At 41.2% G+C, this 20,049-nt stretch overlaps 1 protein-coding gene across 6 annotated transcripts in view; it reads right to left on the minus strand.

The window, feature by feature from the left end:
• The window catches only part of PCYT1B (phosphate cytidylyltransferase 1B, choline), a 151,443-nt gene that overhangs the window by 90,953 nt on the left and 40,441 nt on the right, over positions 1-20,049 (minus strand). For 4 of the 6 annotated variants that reach the window (XM_070503205.1, XM_014830259.3, XM_014830258.3 and 1 more), the window contains exon 2: positions 10,246-10,345. The exons of 1 other annotated variant lie outside the window; for it this stretch is intronic. In XM_070503205.1, coding sequence (XP_070359306.1) covers positions 10,246-10,345 — 100 coding nt within the window. Of the gene's footprint in view, positions 1-10,245; positions 10,346-10,838; positions 11,114-20,049 lie in introns of those variants that run through there. One more of the 6 variants, XM_014830260.3, reaches the window with a different exon arrangement.

Below are 20,049 nucleotides of genomic sequence, written 5' to 3' on the forward strand. Positions count from 1 at the left end.
ATCAGCCTTGGTAGGAGTGTTTACACCACAAAAATTGGCAAATGCTACAAATTAGGGCTTATTTCCCTCTGGGGGACCAACTGTTAAACATTTACCAGCATACCACTGCACAAAGGTCACTCTGTAACCTCTTCAGTATCATAAGAGATGGGGTGGGGGACGACACATGCCCCAAAGGAGGAGAGTCAGGATGTAACAGTTACATGTAGGCGTGGTGCTCAGGACTGGAGGCAAGGGACCAACACTACAGTCTTTCCTAGGGAGAAAGGTCAAGAGGGAGGAGGCCACAACAGACACGCTCAGTGGCATATGGTGCTCTGGGAAGTGCCATTCCATGAGGAAGAGGGAAACACTTCACCCCAGCGCCCTGGGAGCCAGGAGGCTGTGCTAGAAACTGTAGGATGACACTTCTGCTGAGCCAGCCCAAAGACCCATCCCCTCAAATAAGAGGGGGACATCGAGGGGTTGGGTGTCACCTTTTCCACCATTCTGGACTCTCAACAAAGGAACTAAAAAGTGAAAATATGGTGAATGACAAGCTAAATATGGCAAACTGAACACACACACGCTTATCTCCACTTCCTCCCAAACACCATAAGAATTACAGAGAAATAATTACAGAGGTATAATCCTGTAAAGGCAGAGAAAACAAGAAAGGCAACGACAGTGGGTGAGAGATGTCAAAACATTTTGGAAAGTTGATTGTCAAGTGCTGAGTCCCTACAGGGAACAAGAGTCTGGGGTTGGGGGGCAGGTAGACAAAGGGATTGCTGGTTTGTTGTTATTTTTAATAAGACTAAGAGTCCTACCGATGTTTTAAACTACATGCTTGTATTATATTGATGTTATAAAAATAAATTTTAAAAAAGAAATCAATGCAAACTTTTGTTGAATGATCTTTAAGAGTTAGATTTGAAATTGTGATTATTTCTTGATGTAGTACAACCTCGTTAATTTGGAACATAAATTAAAAGGAGTGTTACATTAATAGATTCAGATGATACAATGTTTCTAATAAATTAAATTTCTCTAATAAAAAAAACTCGAGAGACTTTATGTTAGATCGGGAATTGCAATTATTCCCAATTATACACCATTTTGAACAAACAGAATTGCCTTCACAGGATTATACCGTATTCTAAATAAGGCACAGTAAATAGAAAATGCTTTGAAATAACAAACCATCTAATGAGGGATCCTTGATTTCAATGCTCTTATTCAATTTGAATTCAATTGAGGAAAATTTGTTTTAAGATATAAAGCCCAAGGGAAAACAGATGGCAGTTTTGCACAACTTTTTGTTACTGATTCAGAGGTGATCAAGACAGATGAATTCGGGAAGCAAGGAGGAAAGGAGAGAAAGATGACATAATTACTGAGAAAAAGGCCATTTAGTAAATCTTTGAAGAGTATTTGTGGAGCTGATTTTGCAATAAACCCATTTTTAAAAATTGTCATGTGTCAGCAATTTCCAGACTGGGAAACTGCAGGACCAAAAAAATAAACCCAGTCTCTTCAATAAGCTTATAAACTTCAAGGAAAAAAAAAACAGAAAGAGATGGAGAGGGGACTTGGAGATTAAGAAATTTAACAGACATCTCAACATGTTATAATGTATGGACATTACTTGGATTTGGGTTCAAATAACTATAAATAAATGATGACATAAGACAATTGGGAAGTGGAACACTAGATATTTGATGACATTAAAGAACTGTTAATTTTTTAGGTGAGATAATGATATAGTGGTTATGTTTTTATAAACAGAGTTCTTCTTTTTTTTAGACATATATAAAGAAACATTTATGGATGAAATGACAGGAAGCCTGGGATTTCATTTCAAATAACTCAAGAGGGGAGAGTAGACGGGGGTGTGGTGAGGCAACACTAGCCGTGGACACAGGAAGGGCCATTATGTCGGTCCGCTTCTGTGTATGTTTGAAATTCTCTATAACAAAATTTTTATTAGAGTGTGGCTTTTTTAGTTAGTTTGTATGTTTATTTGTTTTAATCTTTTTTTTTTTTGAGGTTTTTCTGGGCACCCGTTTAGTCATCTGGGGACTCTCCAAAGTGTCCACGTTGGGAACCACTGGTCTGTGAAGCTGGAGGTTTGGCAATGATCACAAGTGAGAACACAACTATTGCATGTCATGGAAGAGAGACCTTGGTGGCTCCTAATGATCCCTCCCTCCTGGTGTTCATACCTTTGGGAGAACCCTCCCTTTGAAGCGTGAGTGGGACCTGTGACTTGCTTCTAACCAGTAGAATATGGCAAAGATGACAGATGTCATTCCCATGATTGTGTTACATTACATAACACTCCATATTGCTAGCAGAGTCACTCTTTCTCCCTTGGTGGCTTTGAAGAAGCAAGCTGCCATGTTGTGAGAGAGCCTATAGAGAGGGCCACAAAGCAAGGAACTGCAGGTGGCCTCTAGGAGCTGAGGATGGATGGCCTCTGGCTGACAATCAGCAAAAAGCTATATCACTGGTCTTACAATTGCAAGGAAACAAATTCTGCCAACAACCTGAGTGAGCTTGGAAGCAGATCTATCACCAATCAAGCCTCCAGATGAGAACAGAGCCCTGCATGACCCCTTGAATGCAGCTTTGTGAGACACTGAGCAGAGGACTCAGCTAAGCCAGGCTCGGACTTTTGACCTGTAGAAATTATGATATAATAAATATACATTGTTTTAAGCCACTAGGTCTGTGGCAATATGTTATGCAGCAGAGAAAACTAATACAATGGCATTAAGCCTTTCTGCCCATAGATTATTATAAATTTTTTAAGTATTTCAAAGTAAATTCCTGTTTATCCTGAATAGCCAGAGTAAGGTATATCAGATAAATGTGAGGTTCTGATAAAATGCATGTCCGTATGCCATACGTTGATTGCCATGTTTCAAACAATTTAAATATAACAAACTACACATAACACCAAAATGATATTCAATATTTGCTTGAGGATCATGGATACAAATAATGACCACGGTACAGTACTGTGGGGAAAATTTGATTATTTTAACTTCCTGGATCTTGCATCAAATTTTTATAAGTTATTCAGCACTTATAAGTAAATGAAACGGTGAAGGGTGCTATGCTTACCTCACATCTCACGCCATATACACAAATTAACTCAAAATGGATCATAGACCTAAATGTAAGAGCTAAAAATATACAACTTCTAGACAAAAACAGGGAAAAATCTTAGTGACTTTGGGTTTGGCAAAAATTTCTTTAACAAGACCCAAAAAGGACACACTAGAAAACCAAAACCTTTTTTTTCTTCTTTTTTTTTGAGGATGATTAGCCCTGAGATAACATCCGCCACCAATCCTCCTCTTTTTGCTGAGGAAGATTGGCCCTGGGCTAACATCTGTGCCCATCTTCCTCTACTGTATATGCGGACACCTACCACAGCATGGCTTGATAAGTGGTGCATAGGTCCATGCCCAGGACTCAAACTGGTGAACCCTGGGCCACCAAAGCCAAGCACACAAACTTAACTACTGCGCCACTGGGCCAGCCCCAAGAAAACCAAAAACTCGATAAACTGGACCTTATTTACAACTTTTGAAAAAAAATTTTTTTTAATAAATAAAAACTTTCTCTCTTCAAAGGACATTTTTACAAAAATGAAAGTCAAGTCATAGACAAGGAGAAAATATTTGTAAAATATATATATCTGATGTAAGACTTATATCTAGAATATATAAAGAACACTCAAAACTGAATAAGACAAACAACTCATTTTTAAAAAGGGCAAAAAAATTGAACAGACACTTCACCAAAGAAAATAAATATGGCAAATGAGCACATGAAAAGATCCTCAATATCATTAGTCTTTAGGGAAATACAAATTAAAGCAAGGAGAAATCACTTCACACCCATTAGAATGGCTAAAAATTTTTAAAAATATACTGACCATACCAACTGTTGGTGAGGACAGAGAGCAACTGGAACACTCATACACTGCCAGTGGAAATGTAAAATGGTACAATCTGGAGCCAGCCCTGATGGCCTAGTGCTTAATGTTTGGTGCGCTCACTGCTTCAGCGGCCCGGGTTCGTTTCCCGGTCATGGAATCACACCACCTGTCAGTTGCCATGCTTTGGCGGTAGCTCACATAGAAGAACTTACAACTAGGATGTAAAACCATGCACTGGGGCGTTGGAGAGGGAAAAAAAAAGAGGAAGACTGGTAACAGATGTCAGTTCAGGGCGAATCTTTCCCTGCAAAAAAAAATAATAATAATAATAATAAATAAAATGGTACAATCTCTTTGGAAAGCACTTTGGTAGTTGGTTAAAAAGTTAAACATACACCTTCCATATGGCCAGACAGGAGACAATCACCAATTGTATCACATCTGAATTCATTTTTTTGCGGGGTGTGTTATGGCGTTTCTGGGTATTGCTTCAGATTCAGGCAACAACCAAACGGTGATTATTCCTTTTTGATTATGGTTATTAAAAACCTACATTTAAACAATGCCTTAAAAGTACATACAATTTGCAAAGCACGTATATTTCACTTAATCTTTGTATCAACTCTGCGAGGTAGGTATGGGAGAGCGGACTTACTATCCTCATTTCATAGAGGGGCAAATGGAAGCTCAGCAAAGTTAAGCAGATTACCCAATGTCATACAACCAACCCATGATGAAATTCTAGTGCAAATCATTGCCCCTTCTTCTAACTCGTGGTGCCCTCTAGAAAACTACATGCCAATATGGATTTTTTAAAAAGAGAGAGAGAGACTAGTACTAAATGCCCAGGAATTATAGTAACTAGTATTGTTTTTGTGTACAATTGATTTGCAAAAAATGTGGCATAAAAATTAACCTTTTAGAATCTAACAGTTACATATTCTATAAAGTTCACATAGCTTTATACAAACTTTATAATTTCCTTCTTCTTCTAACCAGCAGTAGTATTTTCAATAAATGATGATTGATGTTTGCTTTTTAAATACATTAAATTTAGGTTAAAAAAAGAGTACATTTAGCCAATCGCTGACACCAAGTGTAGTGGAAGAAAGCAGAAATTTTATTATTGTACAGCGCTGAGCAAGGAGAGAGGGCAGCTAAATGCTGAAATCCCAAACTCCCTGAAAAGATAAAAGGAAGGGTTTTTATTTGAGGTTTTAGGTAGGGGAGGGGGAGCATATGGCCTTGCTGGTCAATCTTTCCACCAGCCTGTGTTTGGCCTTGAGACTACTTGCAGAAAGGAGGGGGAGGAGAACGAATCCAGGTGGTTGTCCTTGGCCATTTGTCTCCATGGCAGATAGTGGATTCGGGAGCCAGGGAGTAAGCAGGGAAAGAGTGCTTTGTTTTACCCCATATATGCTGGGTTTAATGTAGGGAAACCGATACCAGGGCCAGTATCATACCTACAATGGAATATTATTCAGCCTTAAGAAGGAAGGAAATTCTGACACGTGCTACAACATGGATGAACCTTGAGGACATGATGCTAAGTGAAATAAGGCAGTCACAAAAAGACAAATACTGTGTGGTTCCACTTACATGAGGTATGTAGAGCAGTCAAAATCATAGAGCCAGAAAGTAGAATGGAGGTTGCCAGGGGCTGGGGGAGGGGAGAATGGGCAGTTACTGTTTAAGGGGGACTGAGTTTCAATTCCACAAGATGAAAAGAGTTATGGGGATGGATGGTGGTGACAGTTGTACAACAGTGTGAATGTATTTTAAACAGCTGAATTGTACACTTAAAAATGGTTAAGATGGTAAACTTTATGTTAAGTGTATTTTACCACAATAAAAAACTTTTTTTAAAAAAAAGAGAGTGCATTTAAAGAAAAATTAAGTAAATTTTAGTACAGATGGCACACAAATAAAACAAAATTTGGGGGCCAGCCCGGAGGTGCAGCGGTTAAGTTCACACGTTCTGCTTCGGTGGCCCGTTGTTTGCCAGTTCAGATCCCAGGCGCAGACATGGCACCGCTTGGCATGCCATACTGTGGTAGGCGTCCCACATATAAAGTAGAGGAAGATGGGCATGGATGTTAGCTCAGGGCCAGTCTTCCTCAGCAAAAAAGAGGAGGATTGGCAGCAGATGTTAGCTCAGGCCTAATCTTCCTCAAAAAACAAAACAAAACAAAATTCATTAAGGTGGCTCTTGAAAAACGAATTTGGAAAACTCTATCCACTGTGGAAACAAAATAATACAAATCCCTTTTTGAGGAAAATAAGAAATCAGAAGTGAGTTTCTCTTTAAGAAAAAAATCAGCTTTAATGAAAAAGAACCTATGAAACTGTCACTTGGACTTTTCTTTATCTCCAGATAGAGGAATGATTCTCTTTGCCTCAGGATACATACTAAACCTTGTAGGCTCATAGCTCCATAGCTGGACTAGTTGAGTTAAGATCAAAGATGCCGATCCTGATTGCTCTACTGTATTCTTTCTCTTGAGGTTTCATCACCCTTGTGACTTCACAGACGAGGTCCAGGAGCTAAGAGCTATGAGCAGAGTTTGTCATGACCTGTTTTAGAATTTATACCCCAGGCCTTGTTTGGGCAGACCTAAGACTGTGAAACCTAGTGTAGGCAATTGTATTAAGTCATAAAACAGGGCTAGTGAAGGAGACAGTAAAAGACTTCAGTTATAACTATAATCTTGAAGCGCATTATAAACCCCAGATACGAGTCTGTTTTGTCTTTTTGATGGAGTGCTGAAGACAGTGCCACAAAAATGAACTGCTTACTACACTTGGAAGTTACTAAACACTTCAAAAAATTAATGATGCTTTTGTTTTCTTAAACAGTAGTCAAATAGCAAGATATTAAAAAATTCTCTGAGCTTTTCTAACAGTACAATGCTCCGACAACCATATTTGAATAATCTCCCCGTCACTCCCTGCAACCACTGCCGAGGGTTACCCTTAAGCAGTGGTTCTTGCAGTGTGGTCCCAGGACAAGCAGCATCAGCATCAGCATCAGCATCACCTAGGAACTTGTTAGAGATGCAAATTCTCGAGCCCCACCTCAGACCCACAGAAGCAGAAACTCTGGGGGTGGAGCCCAGCAGTCTATTTTAACAACCTTCAGGAGATTCTAAGCACACTGAGGTTTGAGGACCACCGCTCTAATAAAATAATGGTTATCAGAGCATGCTCTAAGACTAAATGTGCCTTCTGGGTAAGCAAAGAACTAACTTCTTGTCATATTTTAATACTGATGTTAGAAGTTCTAAATAAAGGAATTTCTAACAGAAGTTCCCCAGGCCAGGTGCCCATGAACATCACAAATGCTCTTGGATAACTTCCCAGTGTCATCACCTGAGACGAGAGGGGAGCATTTCTCTTCTAAGTCCAGGAGTTCACCTTTGTTCTATCTCACTCCCGTAGTAACCCATGTTCCACAGAGCCCACCACACAGCTATTTCAAAATGCACCACCATCTATGTACTGGGGGGCTTTGGGGAGAAAAAGGAAAAAAAATAAAAAATCTTTAAAAAAAAAAATGCACCACCATCTTATTCTAGCTTGATTTTCGGGGTTTAAACTGCTTGGTGGTCAGACAATGTACAGGTGCCCAATCTCACCCAATTAGCTTGACGCCAGCTCAAAGCATCAGACCAAACTCTCTCTGATTCTATTTCCAGAGGACAAGCTCCTTCTCTTGTCCCAAACTTTCAGTCATTCGTTAATTCAACCATTCATTCATTCATTCATGAAACATTTACTGAGCATACAATACTTGACAAGTACTTCTCTAGGCGCTGGTGAAACAGCAGTGAAGATGGCAGACAGTTCTGCCACTACAGAAGATCACAGCTACTGTCTGTCTGTCTTGCTCACATACCTTCCACCCTCCAGTTCAAAGCCTGAGCAGGTTTCCACTTAACTCCACGGTCTGTTGTGGCCCGTGCTCCACAGGGCAGCCCGCTGTGGTGGACCAAGCAGGAGTTTGAGGGAAAAGGGACTTGGGGTCGAATCCTAGCTCTACTCAGTCAGCTAGGACACTTGAAAAGTTACTTTTCAGCTCTCCAAGTCTCACTTGCCTTATCTGTAGAAATGACAATAATACCCCTCTCCCACAGTTTTTGCAAAGACTAAACACGATGGAGTACAGGGCGTAGCACCTAGCAGATGGAGAGTAAGTTCTACTTCCCAAGAAAAGTAGCATCCTTTTCTGCTTGGGCCTGCAGCTCATCCCTTCAGTTCAGGTCAAATCTGTCTCTGGACTTTCACTGTATCATTTGGATTTACTGCTGGGCAGTATTTCTCAGTGTGTGGACTGTAGACCACCAACTTCAGAATTATCTGGACTGTTTGTTAAAAATGCAAACGCCTGGGCCCCACCATGGATTTACGGGTGCAAGGGAGAGAGCAGGAAATCTCCTTCTTTAACAAACTTACCAAGTGATTCTTTGCACACCACAGTCTGGAGACGACTGGTTGAGCTGCTCTCAACTACCTCCCCAAGCCTCTTCTTGCCTTTCTCAAAAGCAGCTCACTAAAAAGCTTACTAACTTTGCCCACTCTCCTCCTCACTTCAGTCTCTCGAAAGCTATTCTTGAAGAGGAAGTCGAGTGTTATGGTTGAGAGATCAAGCTCAAACGGCAACAGGCTTGGGATCAAATCCCAGCTTTACCACTTACCAATGGTTCTCAAACTGTGGTCCCTCAGCAGCAGCATCACTCCCAGGTGATGTTTAGAGATGCAAATTTGTGAGCCCCGCCCCAGTTGGACCGAATCAGAAACTCTGGGGGGCACCCCAGCCATCTGTGTTTTCCCAGCCCTCCAGGGGATTCTGATGCCGGCTCTAGGATGAGAACCACTGGCCCTTCCGAGCTGAATGACCTTGTGCAGAGTCACACCTTCTCAGAAACCTTCATTTCCTCATCTATGAAATACCAAAAGTGTTAACCACACGGAGTTGTGACAGTGAAATGACATGATACATATAAAGAACTTAGTACATCGTAAGCACCTGATAAATATCCATTGTTATTATTATTAAGCGAATTGTCCTTTGTCCCATGGATTGTATTAAATCGGGGATGTGTTTTTTGCAATGGTGAGTGGAAACCATTGAGTTATGCCATCTTAAATGGCTCAAAGCTTACCAGCTCAACTAGTCTTATTTTTGACTCCAGCCCAATCAACTGAAACACCACTCATTAACTGTCTCTCTCTGTGCCTTCACTATTCTCGTTCCATTGTTCAGAATACCCTTCCATTTTCTGCCTACATAGTCCAAATCTTACTTCTCCCAGAAGGATCAGCCCAGGTCTGCTACCAGATCTTTCCTGACTGCTCCAGGCCAAATGAATCTGCCTTTCTCAGAATTGTCAGTTATCATCTATGTGGCAGGATTTAACCCCTAAGCACATGCGTGCCTACTACTGGTGGGTTTTATTTCATATCTAGTTGTCTTATCTCTTTAATTTCAAGGAGAGCTCTTGAGAAACAGAAATGGTACCTTATGGTTCTTTTCAACTCTCTTCCCTATCCATCCTCTGGTATACATTAAAGGAGTGAATGAAGGAACACACTCCTAGAGCAGAGCCCAGGATCTTTTTCTTTCTTTTTGGAGGAAGATTAGCCCTGAGCTAACATCTGCTGCCAATCCTCCTCTTTTTGCTGAGGAAGACTGGCCCTGAGCTGACATTCGTGCCCATCTTCCTCTACTTTCTATGTGGGACGCCTACCACAGCATGGCATGCCAAGCGGTGCCATGTCCGCACCTGGGATCTGAACTGGTGAACCCCAGGCCGCCAAAGCGGAACATGCACACTTAACCGCTGTGCCACTGGGCCAGCCCCAAGCCCAGGCTCTTTAATAGAAGGCACAATTAGAGAAACTTAAAAACACAGACTTCTAAGAATGGTAATAATTATAGCAGCTTAGGTTTGTATAAGCCTTCACAGTTTAAAAAATGCTTTGGTATTTCTAACAGAATCTAGTTGTCACAAAAACCTCATGAAGCAGGTATTGACATCCCTGTTTTGCATATGAGGAAAGACATTCAGATCATTTTCACGACTTGCCCAAGGCTGTAGAACTAGTAAATGGCAGAGCTGGGCCTCCGACTCGTATCCCGCTACTTTTGCTGATCTAGTTTATCACTGTTGGTATTTATCCTTCTTGCTCTGTGCTATAATCTCTAAATTCAACTCTCTCATTGAAAGTGAGTGCTGCTCAAGTAACGATGGGCCTTTCTGCTACTGTAGCTGTCAGGACAGGGCCCATTCGGAGAACAAGAAGCACAGCCTCACCTGGTGTTCCTAAGCGGGCCTGAGCAATGGTGAGTTTTTCATGGGGTGCTTGGCACTGGCAGCTGGTTTCATCTGCAAATGGGGCAGGTGCAGTCAGGGTCTAGAAGGGAAAAAGAGAAAGGGAATATAGTCTGACAAACTTGCCTTTGGCACTAACTTCCCCTGAAGTTTTATTTCTGTTGGCTACACAGGTATGATTAAGAAGTAGAATATATCCGCTGAGTCTTTCAGAGAAATATTGTACTGTTAGAAATAAAAGCAGGGACATTGTCACTGAAACCTTTTTTTGACTGATGCTTCAGAAATAATCAGAGCTCTGCAGTGTCTACTATATGCCAGGTACCAGGTGAGGTACTCTGAATATGTTATCTCTTTTAGGCCCCACAACACCCTATGATAGCTAGATACTTCTATCCTTCTAGAGCCATTCTATCCTTCTATAGTACAGGATAATACCATCTCTATTTCACAGAAAAGGAAACTGAGGCTTAGCAGGATTAAGAAACATGCTAAGTCATGCCCTAGAAAGTCACAATGCTCAGCTTTGAACATTTCACAACCAACGAGGGCAGACTTCAATCATTTAGACTTACCCACACCCCGGGGTACTCGGCTGGAAGGAATGCCATACTCAGAAGTGTGGCAGACATCTCCTGTATTTCACACACGCCAGCCTGGCCAATCACAAACTCTGATGTCTCTCCAGTACAAAGGCCAAAGCCCTTCTCTGTGCCCTGGGAGGGCCTAAAAGCACAGCATTTCTGGCGGGCTGCAGATAACTGCTCTATGGCAGCTCCAACAGCCACCAACGGCTGGAGGCCCCGCCCCAGGCAGCTTGGGCTGGGGCTCTGGGGAGCGCTATGAGAGAGATGTAGTCACTTGGAAGGCTGCCCAGGAAGTGGCTCTGCATTTTTTAGTCAGCCTCTTAAAATGAAAACCTCACTCTCTCCAGACAGAGGAAGAAAAAAGCAAGCGGTATTTTTGTAAACAGGGCAAATGCAATCGAGAGTCGTCCATTTGTAGTCTTTGAACTATGTCATTACCATGGTCATCACTATATCATCTTTGGTATTTTTAAAGCTGAAGTTGACGAGTCACTGTAAACGTTACTCATATTGTTACAGGAATTGTTTCTTAGAGACAGACACAGGTGTTCCTTAACTTGGGAAGACCCAACCGAAGAATGATCCATACATTCGAGGAGGGCCTATGACTCAGTTCTGCCATTCATTTATTCATTCCCTCACTGATTTGAATATATGTCATACACTGTCTTCGAAGTGGGGATAGAAGTAGGGATAAGACCAGTCCCCGTCCTGGAAGAGCCCCCATCTCTTCTGCACTTCCAAGAAGCAATCCTTAGCCCACCCCCACGCCTCGGCCCATTGTAGCACCTCCCACTCTGGAAGCTGGAGTCCTGCCCCAGCATTGTTTGGAGACCTCCCAGTTGCCTGAGACTTTCTTAACTCCTACCTTCCCATTCAGGGCTTGGAAAGCAGACCAAGACTTGGGACATGGATCCGGGAAACTTGAGTCCTTTGTTGGTTCTTTTTCAGATACATTAAGGTGACCTTGTGGGCCATGGTGGGCAGGAGCAGCATTTGCAATATGGCAAAGGGTGCAGTGACAAGAGCAGAGGCTCTGCAGCCACAAAACTGGGGTTCAAATCCCCTTTCCAGCACTTACAGGCTGTATATTCTAATTTGACTCTCCTGGTTGAAAGGAACTGATACTCACTAAAGTTAGCTCAAGAGATGAAAGATTATTCGAAGGCTACCCTGGCACAGAATCTGTGAGGACAAAAGGAAGAAAGGGGCAGCACCTGACCCCGGAGCGCCCTGCACCAACTGGCTGCTCTCTGCATGTGACTGTTTCTGTCCCACCCCCCTTTACCCTATATCCTTCTACTACATTAAAGTCTTTGCTTGCTACTCCCCCATAAACTTCGGCTTGAATATGGCTTATCATGGCCTCCTCGGCCTCCCTTCCCAACACTCATTCAACAACTTTTGATTGAGCCTTTCAGCCCTAGCTCCTGCTCCTACCAGCTTACTGCTTCTTTCCATGTTTCCAATTCAAATTCCTAAGGGAGAATCAGATTGGCCAAGCTCATCTTTTCAAACTAGGCCACAACCATTGAATTGGATTGGCTTGCATTGAATCAGGAGCCCACCTGGGGCCCACCAGATGTGGCTGGTGAGGGGAAGTGGAGTGGCAAGGGAGGTCACAAGTGGCCTGTCATTGCACCGTTAGTAGGAGCTGTCACTGGGGCAAAAAATGTATTTGACCTTGTGTGCTCTTAAAAGGGAGTTCCTTAATTTAGTTGAATCTCAGTTTCATCTGTAAAGTGGGTACCTATCTTGCAGGGTTGTAAAAAAATAGAGATAATGTATATAAAGTACCTGGTACTCAATAAATTGTGGCAATTATTATTACTGCTATTAGTATTCATTGTTATATATCATAATATATAATACTATATACTATATATTATGATATAATAATAGATAATGTAGTTCCCCATAGAAACAAGCAAATTGACTCATGAGTGAATTTTCAGGACATAATCCAAAAAAGTATATGGATTGGCAAATGGGATTGGCTTATAGTAAGGATTCAGTAAGCTTTAATATATGTGGACAGTGAATCTTTTTTACATGATCTAAATAAATTACTATTTGGGGATCTTTCATGTGCTCGCCAAGAAATTTATTAAAGAGATAAGGTGGTGCTGTTTTCCAAGAAAGGTGTATTCTAGAGGGTGTGAAATCTGGTAATTAAAGCAGAAACAGAGAAAGTCATAAAGCATTGATAGTTACTCAAAGGTGAAGAAAAGGTTTATATGCATTGTGCATTTTGTTCTTAATTATTGTGGCCTAGAAGAAAAAGGGAGAAACGAAGAGATGGAAGGCAGAGGGAGTTCATAAGTGAGCTTGTATGTGCATGTGTGCACATGTGTACATTTGTGTGCTTGTGAGCATGTAAGCATCTTTAACAGTAGTTGACATGGAGAAGGGGTATTTCTTCTTATGTACAAGGCACTGTGCTTGGAGTGGGGAGAACTCAAAAATAAATGAGCCATAGCCTTGCTGTGAAGATTGCAAGAACACTGCCTTCCAAAGTGAGGCAGAATACCCCCGGGGTTGAGAGTCAAGCTCTGCATTCAGGAAGACCTTGGTTAAGGCCTGCCTACCACCAACCAGCCCTGTGACTTGAGGCAATATTTTTTCAGTCCAACACCCCAGAACTCCTTCTTCTCTGAGCCAGAACAAATCATTTGATTTACAAGGAATTCTATGCTACTCAGGTTTTGTCTTCGCCACCTATAAGGGGCAGACCAACTTGAGGACAATGGGAGTAAAACAGCCAGAGGCTGCAGTTAGGGGCAGGGACTGAGCCAACCTGGCCTTTAGGCTCTACACTGGCCTGCAGGGGACCCAAGCCCTCATCTATTCCTTACCATTTGCCAGAGCTAGGATGGTTCTAGAGATCCTCTAATCTATGCCCTACATAAGACATAAAACTGAGGCCCAATAACATAACATAATAGCTAAATCTTTGAGTGCCTACATAGTGTCATGTATCCATCTATACACTAAGCACTTTAAATGTATTAGCTTATTTAATTTGTCCACAACTCTGTGAGGTAGTTACCGTCTCCACTGAACTGTACAGGATCTGTCCTCAACAGTGACACCAAGTGGTAGCAAGAAGCAACAGCAGTGGTGGATCCTTCAGACTCAGTTACCTTTTTGGCTCCCTTTGAACTGAGGAAACTCTCAGGATTCTTAGATGATTAGGATAGAAGGGCCTCAAAAAGGAGACACTGGACTTCCTGATAATTAGAGAAGGGGGGCAAACAATTAATTGAAAAAACAAAAGCACTTTGTGACCATATTTTTACCCAGACTTAGTGTAGTAGGTCAGATGACTTACATATGGTTACTGGCAAGCCTCAGCTTAGACTCCACACCACCCAGATCGCATTGCTGAATGTTTATAGCACATGCTATGTGTTTCATATGATGCTAGATGTCTGGAGGGTGTATAAATGGAGGAGAGAAATAAGGAAGAAAGGAACATAATTGGCTCTGGGGCAGCAATCCTCAAAGGTGAAGGGTGGCCCTGTTAGACTCGGTGGAGGTATTAGTTTGAAAAAGCATATTCAGTTTTCAATAACTTCATATCTGGAAAAAAAACCCCTACCTTTTCAACATACAAATCATAGAAAATAAGCCTCTGGACTGGAGAGATCATCAGAGAATAGATTCTGCCCCCCAAGTAAGATACATTCCAAATTCATGGCTGGGGAGGCATATTAAATTTTTATGTTTAGTAGAAGAGAGAGGATTTTAAAGGGTCAAGAAGCGCTGGCCCAGAGCCCTGGACCTCACATGTGCAGGGGCCTTGCCAGACCACAGACTTGGAGAAAGAATGCAATAAAACTTCCTTCCACCTAATTTAAGATTTCAGAATACCCAGTCATAGCATGAGAATATGTTGCCTATTTGCCATACAAGTTCTGGTTATGGAAACTGTACTGTAGTACCATACCAAAGTTGTACTCATCAGGCTTTCTAAAGGGCAAGACGTTAGATATTTGGGCATTTCATTTGCAGAATATATTCAATTGGTCTTTGTCAAATATTTACTTTTTTTAAAAAAAAGCTATTAGGCACTAGATAAAATATACAATGCAAACATTACTTCAGTGCAAAACATGGTCGGTAGAACCTGAACTTATGCAATGAGCATCAATGAATGGCAACTGGACCAGACGGCAAGCTAATCAATCAATCAGAACTTATCACAGTCCTGTTGATGGCGACAGTCAGCCACAGAATTGCTTGTTTAAGCTAAGCCATTCTTAACAACAATAGGGCGGTTCAGTCAGATAGGCCTGAGTTCAAATCCTAGCTCCGTTATTTAATATCCATTTGATTCTTTAAATTTGGTTTTTACTTCTTAACCTCTCTAACCTTCAGTATCCTCATCTATAAAAAGAGAATAATAAAGTGACCTACCTCATGAAGCTGTTGTGAGGAGTAAACGAAATGATGCATATGTGATTAATATCTTTCTTTTGCCTCTCCAGAATCCACTGTCTTCCTACCCTTCTCTACTCTTCTCTGCATGGCTTCCTGTATGGACTGCACCAATGGGCTCCGTTGCCTTCCTGCTTCCAGTTGGGTTGGGTCCACGGGAAGCATGCACAACACTGGAGGGCAGGACAAGAGTGAGCTCAGGGTATTTGTCTCCCTGGCTTCCTCTCTGCTAGGAAGCAGTATGTTGGGTCTGTCCTTTTACCACAATCCACAGCTCCTGTCAAGGGGCTCTCTTTATAGAGAGCTCTGTGAAGTCCTGGTAACCACTCTCCCCCTGTCCTTTTATGCCCAATGTTTCTAGCCTAGGGTGCATACTATCCCTTGAGGATTCCTTAAACCCTGCCCACGCCTTTGTAAACAGCCCCTTTATTAACCTTTCTTCATATTTCCCCTTTAGAGTGAGCTGCCTGTGTCTGGACAGGGCCTTGACTGATACAGATATATATCAGCACGATGCCAGGCTCAATAGATGTTACCTAGCAAATGTTGATGAGGCCTGTTAGAAGCACAGAAATCAATCAAAAAGTGAATTACCCATAGTTAATAAAGTCATAACTATCTCAAGAACGTCTTCCAGTAGGAAAAAATTTTACAACGATAGAGCATTTTAATCAGGATACGCAAAAGAAACAAGAGGGGCCAGCCCCATGGCCGAGTGGTTAAGTTCATGTGCTCTGCTTCAGCAGCCCAGGGTTTCGCTGGTTTGGATCCTGGGCACGGACATGGCACCGCTCTCAGGCCATGTTGAGGCAGCGTCCCACATGCCACAACTAAAATATACAACTATGTATTGGGGGGATTTGGGGAGAAAAAGCAGGAAAAAAAAGAGAAGAAGATTGGCCACAGTTGTTAGCTCAGGTACCAATCTTTAAAAAAAAAAAACTGTTAAGGCTTTATGGGAAAAAAAAAAAAAAGAGACAAGGGCAGGACTTCAGAAAGAATCTACTTCTCCCATGTAGGCCTTTGGCCTCAGGACTCAACAGCTTTAGGACCACAAATTCAGAATTACAAAAAGACATCACAAAATCTCATTCCTCAGTCTCATGCTGTTAGGTCTGTATTTATCTATCACCGAACATATTTTTCAAAGCCTGATTTCATTTGGGATCAAAATATTTTAGTCTTTTGAAGATAGAGAGAAAAGAAAAAGTCGATTTTATAGTGGACCATAGGCCCAGCACACGTGAATCACTGGCTTCTTGGACTGTGTCATCGATTACGTAGAAGCTCAGATCAGGCAGCTGCTGCAAAGCTTCGGCAGACGCCAGTGGAGGGCGGAAAAGGAAGCCTAGCACACGGCTCAGCACCAAGAAATATCCATTTTTCGTCTTAGCTAAGTACGTTATGCACATATTATAAAGTAATAGGCACCATTAAAAACAGTAAGACAGATGCATATGTACTACAAACGATTTCTAAGACATTTTGTTGAATGCAAAAAGTCACAAAACTATATGTATAACATGTATACCTGTTACATAGTATGATATCATTTATAGTTGGAGAAAAATAGGTAATTGTGTAGAAATAGTTTAGAACTGTACTGTCTAATATGGTAGCCATTAGCCACATGTGGCTATTTAAATTCCAATTATAATTAATTAGAATTAAATAGAAGTAAAAACTCAGTTTCTCAGTCACACTAGCCACATTTCAAATGCTCAATAACTACATGTGGCTAATGGCTGCTGTATCAGCGCAGATATAGAACATTCCTGGCACCACAGAAAGTTCTATCGGACAGCACTGGCCTAGAAGGGGACCTAACAAATTGTTAACTGGGATTATCTCTTGGGAAGAGGCATTGGGAGGAGAGAGGAAGGGATGCTTTCATTGTTTACTCCATATATGTCTGTTATTTTAGTTTTACAATGAGAACACATTCACGTGATGTATCTAATTTAAAAATAAATAGAAAGAAATATTTCCTCTCCTGTGAATTCAGAGATGGAGGAAATTTAATCAAGGACTAGGTATGTCCCAAAGGTGGGGGGAAAGGTGTCTAACAGGAAAAGAGGAGTGGCTTGAAAAATAACAACTATTATCTATAAACTGTTAAATGATATTATCCATAGGTATACGGAACACTTAAAACTCATTTGAGCTTTTAAAAACAATTTAAATTGTCTTCATAGTATCTACCCACTATTCATTTTTCCAACAAACACCATTCGAGTGCTGTGTTCCAAGCGCTGTTTTAGGTTCTAGGATACTTTAGGGAACAAAACAGACCAAAAAATCCTGCCCTTGTGATCCTTAAAGATAATAAACAACAAAAAAGAATGGAAAATGTGTGGTATGTTAAAAGGTGATAAGTGTGATAGGAAAAAAGAAGGCAAGGAAGGGGATAGGGACTGTAGGGGATATAACTGTAAATAGGATAGTCAGTGAAGTTGATATATGTGTACAAATCTAAGTATCTAAAGGATCAATTGAACCATGTGGAGAAAGAATACTCCAGGTAGAGAAAACATCAAGTGCAAAGGCCCTGAGGCAGGAGCATGCCTGGCTTCTTCCAGGAATAACAAGGAGGCTAGTATGTCTGGAAGAAGTGAGCAAAAAAGAATAGTAGTAGGAGATATAGCCACAGAGGTGAGGCAGAAGGAAAGGGAGGAGGCACCCAGTGGTGTGGAGTTTTTAGGATGCTGTACAGACTGGCTTTCACTCTGAGGAGACAGGAGCCATCAAAGAGTTTTGAAAAAACAAAAAAGAGTTTTGAACAGGAAGTGATATGACCTAACGCAGTTTTAACAGGACCACTTGGCTGCTATGTTGAGGATAAACTGTAAGAGGTCAAAGGTAGAAGCAAGAAAACCACTGAGGTATCTGGTGTAATAATCAGGCTTGAGTAGATAGATGGAGGCTGGGGCCGAAGTGATAGCAGTAGACGTGGTGAGAAGTAGCAGATTCTGGATAGATTTTGAATAAATAAAATTTGGATGAGGCCAGCCCTGTGGCATAATGGTTAAGTTTGGCGTGCTCCGCTTTGGCAGCCCAGGTTCACAGGTTTGGATCCCAGGCACAGAGCCTACACCACTTGTCAGCCATGCTGAGGCAGTGACCCACATGTAAAGTGGAGGAAGAGTGGCACAGATGTTACCTCAGGGCTAATCTTCCTCAGGAAAAAAAAAATTGGAATTGATTGGATGCAGAGCATGAAAGAATGAGAGGAGTCAGGATAATTCCAAAGTTACTGGCCTGAAGTTCCTGGCATATAGAAGGTTCTCAATAAATATTTGTTGTATGGGGGAATTTAAAGTCACTGGAGAGAGAATGATTATTGATAAAGATTAAACTCAATAAGAAAATAAATACACTTATCAATGTTTCATAACTTTCTCTTATCATCATCATAATATATACTATAGAAAACTTGGGAAAATAAAGAGAGGAAAGCAACTCATCAAGAATTCTACTTCAGGACCCGGCCCCGTGGCTGAGTGGTTAAGTTTGTGCGCTCCGCACAAACTTTGTGGCAGCCCAGGGTTTCGCCAGTTCCGATCCTGGGCGTGGACATGGCACGGCTCATCAAGCCATGCTGAGGCAGCATCCCATATGCCACAACTAGAAGGACCCACAACTAAAAAAATATACAACTATGTACCAGAGGGCTTTGGGGAGAAAAAGGAAAAAAATAAAATCTTTAAAAAAAAAGAATCCTACTTCCCAAATGCAAATCAAAACTACACTAAGATACCACCTTATGCCTGTTAAAATGGCTATAATCACTAAGACTAAAAATAACAAATGTTGGAGAGGGTGTGGAGAAAAGGGAACCCTCACACACATTGCACTGGGAATGCAAACTGGTGCAGCCACTATGGAAAACAGTATGGAGATTCCTCAAAACACTAAAAATAGAAATACCATACAATCTAGCTATCTCACTACTGGGTATCTACTCAAACAGCTTGAAATCAACAATTCAAAGGGACTTATGCACCCCTATGTTCACTGCAGCACTATTCACAATAGCCAAGACATGGAAGCAACCTAAGTGTCCATCGACTGATGATTGGATAAAGATGTGGTATATATGTACAATGGAATACTACTCAGCCAGAAAAAGGGACAAAATCATCCCATTTGCAACAACATGGAAGGACCTTGAGGGAATTATGTTAAGCGAAATAAGCCAGACTGAGAAAGACAAATACCATGATTTCACTCATATGTGGAATATAAACAAACACATGGACAAAGAAAACAGTTCAGTGGTTACCAGGAGAAGGGGGGGGTGGGCACAGGGGGTGAAGGGGAGCACTTACGTGGTGACAGTCAAGAAATAATGTACAACTGAAATCTCAAAATGACGTAAACAATCATGAACGCAATAAAAAAATAATAAATAATAAAAATTTTAAAAAGAGAATTCTACTTCCCAAATACAACCTTTGTTACCATTTTCTACATTTCTTTTCAGGCTTTCTGATATGTTATCTACATACATTAACAACTTTGGAATCTGACTGCACGGACAGTTTTTTTCACTCAATATATCACGATTATTTTATCACGTCATTTAAATAGTCTTCGACCTCACTGATCTTTGTATTAATAGACCTTACTTTTTAAAACCAGCTTAGGTTCACAGCAAAATGAGCAGAAGATACAGAGACTTCCCATATAACTCTCACTAATTTTGATAGCTAGAAAACATTCCACTGAATTAAAAAAGCATAGTTTATTTAAATATTTG

Source organism: Equus asinus, chromosome X, assembly GCF_041296235.1.
Source record: "Equus asinus isolate D_3611 breed Donkey chromosome X, EquAss-T2T_v2, whole genome shotgun sequence".
NCBI lineage: Eukaryota > Metazoa > Chordata > Mammalia > Perissodactyla > Equidae > Equus > Equus asinus.